Source organism: Anneissia japonica, unplaced genomic scaffold, assembly GCF_011630105.1.
Source record: "Anneissia japonica isolate Jap-2015-1 unplaced genomic scaffold, ASM1163010v1 scaffold26_len2425191_cov177, whole genome shotgun sequence".
NCBI lineage: Eukaryota > Metazoa > Echinodermata > Crinoidea > Comatulida > Comatulidae > Anneissia > Anneissia japonica.
Window position 1 is genome coordinate 1292938 of NW_022685220.1, and position 3994 is coordinate 1296931.

Sequence of the window (3994 nt, forward strand, 5' to 3'; positions counted from 1 at the left end):
CAAAGTGATCCCAGTTCGCCTATACAGTAACTCTAACTATTAAAGGCAGCTTATTGGTATTTTGTATGTTTTCGGGACTGGAAATTAACTTTTTTTTTTCTTGGAAGCACTGCCAAATGTATATGGCACTCAAATGAGATCTCCCACTCACTCTCTGAACACAAAGCGTACATTTTCTTTTTAATCAGAACTAGTCAAATTTTTCCCTGGCTCAGTGTTCTTATTTTTCGACCGATTTGAGGCTCAAAATGATCTTATTTTGTTTTTATTTTACACACTTTTCAAATTAGTTGTGTATTAACTGTTGTTTGTCTGTCGGGCTGTGCTGTAGGACTGTCAAATATCTGTCAGCAAGGTTACGCAAAAACTAATTAATGGATTATCTTAAAGTGTAGTGGAATGGTACTTATAATCAAAGGAAAACACCCTACAATTTTTAGAAGAAAAGCAAGGTCAATGTACGGAAATTCGATATTTTATCTTGCTCATAAAAGAAAATAATGGTATTGCACCACGTATTCAGGCAGCAATTAAGAAAGCAATGTGCCTGAAAATGACCGGCGATTCAATTATTTTCTTGAGGGAAGCTACACCACTCAAGACAGTTATGTACGCTCCTGAATACGACGGGCGATTCCATTATTTAATTGAGGGTATGCTGGAGGTATGCACACTAGAAAATGTCTGTTCTCTTTTTATTGAATATTTATTGAAATTCAGGTGTTATTGTGTACACATCCTGTTACATCCAGTCTAATAGCAATGCAACTGAATGCAACTTGTCGCCCTTCCCAAGTTGCCCTTTAAATAACTAGGCTATGTTTATAAAAGCAACAGTACTTAATAATTTCAGTCAATTCATTCTTAACACAAGAACATATTGATGGAAACGAAACACTCTATCAACTAATAAATAAGAGACATTTCTACATCATTTATTTTTTTTAATGAAAACACTTTTACTAGATTAAACACATGATGAGGACAATTACATTTTATCTGCAGATTGTCATAAATGCAAATAGTCTATTCTCAAAGACTTCTTTTTTTTTTTTACCTGAATTACTGTGTTGAAGTTGTAGGCCTACTGTTACTTTTGTATCTTGTTTTTTTTAGAAGGGAAAAGGTTTAAAAGGAAGGATAAACATTTGTATTTAATTCTTTTAGGGAAGAGGTTAATTTAAATAGAGTAATATAGTTAAAGGGTAACATTAAAATTGTTCAGGGAGGAGGAACGGAGTGATATATTCATTAATGTTAGGGTTGGAGTACATAAAGAGGCCTACATCAATCTATGTATTGTTTTAAAATATATACAATAATATTAAAAACTATGATATAATTTGATATTGTATATTGTAATAGTTATACAGTACAGATCGCGGCAGTGCCATTTTTACCGCGGCTTTGCTTACGAACAACGCGTTTCATTTCCAACAACTGTCCGTTGTCTTCTCAGCTAATTTTCAAATGGATTAAAATTGTTTTCCTACATTCTGATACTTTATTTGTCAATTCTGTATATTACAGCATGCAAAAAATATCTAAAGAAAATCTTGACCGAGGGTAATACGGGCTGTTTATTCCCGCGTCCACCGCCCGCAGTTTCACCTCAGGCAACGCGTTTTTCGAAGTCCACTGCCTGCGGTTAGTGCATAACAGTGCTGTATAATCGTATCAAGCCTAGCCCTTCAACTAAAAGTTCCTATTTAATTCAGTTGTATAAAAACAGGTGTCTCTGAACGGAGGCACTTTTTTCATATGCTTAATACGATTATAACATTATGTTCCTATTTGAGCTCTGTTATTTATCTATTTGTTTATATATGTAATATATATATATATATATATATATATAATTATATTATTATAATATCATTATTAGATTATTATATTATATATTATTATCATACAATTGATATCCCATAATATAGTGCTAGCTCGGTAGTTCTTTGTAGTATGGTGTCTGGCTAATAATTTTCACTGTAGCGATTGTTTATTTAAATGTCAATACACTGTATATCAACGGGTTACATTAATGTCCATTCCAGCGCCTGGCTTATATAAGCAGCTATGATAACGTTTTTATGCAGCACCGGCGGCCGTGCTCCCTGCTTTCAATTTTGCGTAGGCAATCGCTACACCGGCAGCAACAGCAACTGTGCCAGCCGTAGTAGCCCCAACTATAAGTCCAATTTTTTGAGGCGATATTGATGATTCGTCCTCGGTAGGCCCACTTCCAAGCTGATTTTTAGTGCCCTCTTGCGGACCAGCGTTAGCAATGAATGCATCTCCGCGATTGCTAAACTTTGGGGTTGTGGTGCCCACTATCAGTGGACTGCCCGTCGATAAACCATTGACCACTGTGCTTTGCATATATTGGGTTGGTATCGGTTGAGTGTTCGTTGCTCCACCGACAACTTCTTCAGATGAAATTGGGACACCACCAAGACCAGCACCACCTTGGACAGTGCCTCCAACCTCTTGAGACGAGTCTCCCCCAGCTAATTCGGACCCTTCGACACCGCCAAGATTAGCACCAACTTGGGCAGCGCCAGCTTCTTGAGATGAATCACCGCCAGCCATTGCGTTTTGATTGGCCATACCAGCACCCAGTGGCTCTTCTGATTCATTTTCTAAGTCGACGACGACTGAAGAAGACAGTACTGTCTCACCAGGTGCAACCTCGCCACCTGTCGCCAAAGACGTCACATTAAGCCTGTTTCCAACACTTGAAGAAGAAGACTCTTGATCTATCTCTATTTCTGCTTCTACTATCTCCGAAGGTTCCGCCGCCTCACTGGATTCTTGCTCTTCCATTTCCTGTGGTTCAGATTCGACTTCCTCCACTTCACTCTCTGATGTCTGTCTCAAAATTCTATGTGAATTGGTTCTTGATACTGTAAAAAAGAAGTTGACAAAATACTCAAAATACACGTTTTGCAGGGATTCAACGAAGCAATTACGCATATCCTTGCAGCATCATCGTCCATCGTCCTTAATTAGGCCTAACCTGCAATCTCGACTGTGTTGAGTCATTAAAATTATTGGGTCAATTTGACGCATTGATGATTATTGTCTGCTATGATTTTGTATTTGCATTTTAAAATCAATATATACTATATATGACTATATTCGATCACTGTTGTTATTATTATTTGTCTCTTTGTTTGTATACTTTCTGTAATTGTTTTTACGCAGGCTCTTAAATAGAACTATATATTTTCATTCGTTATATATGAAATAATAGGCCCTATTTGTGGGAACAGATTGTATACAGAAATATTATTCTGATAATATTAACTCGATGCCTTTTTTAGCTTACGGCCTATCATAAAAAAATTGTACTTACCAAATATTCCAATAATCGTCAAATAGAGAAACAACTTCATTTTTTTTATCTTTTGGATTTTGAGATTTTCGAATGTAATTTGTTTTTAAGAACACTTTGTTGCCGATTCCCAAATCAAAATGTAAGTATGTCGACTAAATGAAAAAAGTTTCAGTTGTCTGCGTGGGCTATGCTCAGAGAGGAAACGTTTGTGCGTCATAGAACTGCGAATAATTTGCGACTATCTTATTGGGTGTCCAAAAATTTTCTGTTTTAAAATTATTAAGATATTGTACTCGCTATTATCATTTATCGAATAACTCCTGAACTTGGAATTATATACATAATAGGCCTATACTATCTTTTACCAGAATTAAGCCCTGTCAACTTTTATGTGACATGCCTTAATATGGTCATGTTGACGTCACATCATGATCGTACTATATAAGCACATCATGACTAAATGCGCATGCAACATTTTTTGTTACAGAAAATATAAAATCAGGACAGAACTTTACGCGCTTACTACTTCAATTTATTATTTGACAGTATAAAATTTACCCATGTCATATAAATACATATTTGTGCATAAAACACTATTAAAGGGAAACTTTAATTTCGTATCATCTACAAGGCATCCTTGGTTTTTTTTTTTTTAATTTT

The 3994-nt window shown here is 35.7% G+C and overlaps 1 protein-coding gene across 1 annotated transcript; it reads right to left on the reverse strand.

Annotated features, from left to right (window-relative positions):
• Positions 1 to 925: 925 nt before the first annotated feature.
• Positions 926 to 3511, reverse strand: LOC117108965. The gene is made up of 2 exons (XM_033251162.1): positions 3353 to 3511; positions 926 to 2900 (listed from the first exon to the last, which is right to left on the reverse strand). The coding sequence occupies exons 1-2, from the start codon at positions 3390 to 3392 to the stop codon at positions 2086 to 2088; spliced, it is 855 nt and encodes a 284-aa protein (XP_033107053.1). The 5' UTR covers positions 3393 to 3511; the 3' UTR covers positions 926 to 2085.
• Between the last annotated feature and the right edge of the window lie 483 nt (positions 3512 to 3994).

Excerpts from the sequence above, each read along its gene's own strand:
- LOC117108965 (XM_033251162.1), bottom strand. The coding sequence starts at position 3,392 with ATGAAGTTGTTTCTCTATTTGACGATTATTGGAATATTTG. Across the intron at positions 2,901-3,352 it reads GACGATTATTGGAATATTTG|TATCAAGAACCAATTCACAT; the intron begins GTAAGTACAATT and ends TCTTTTTTACAG.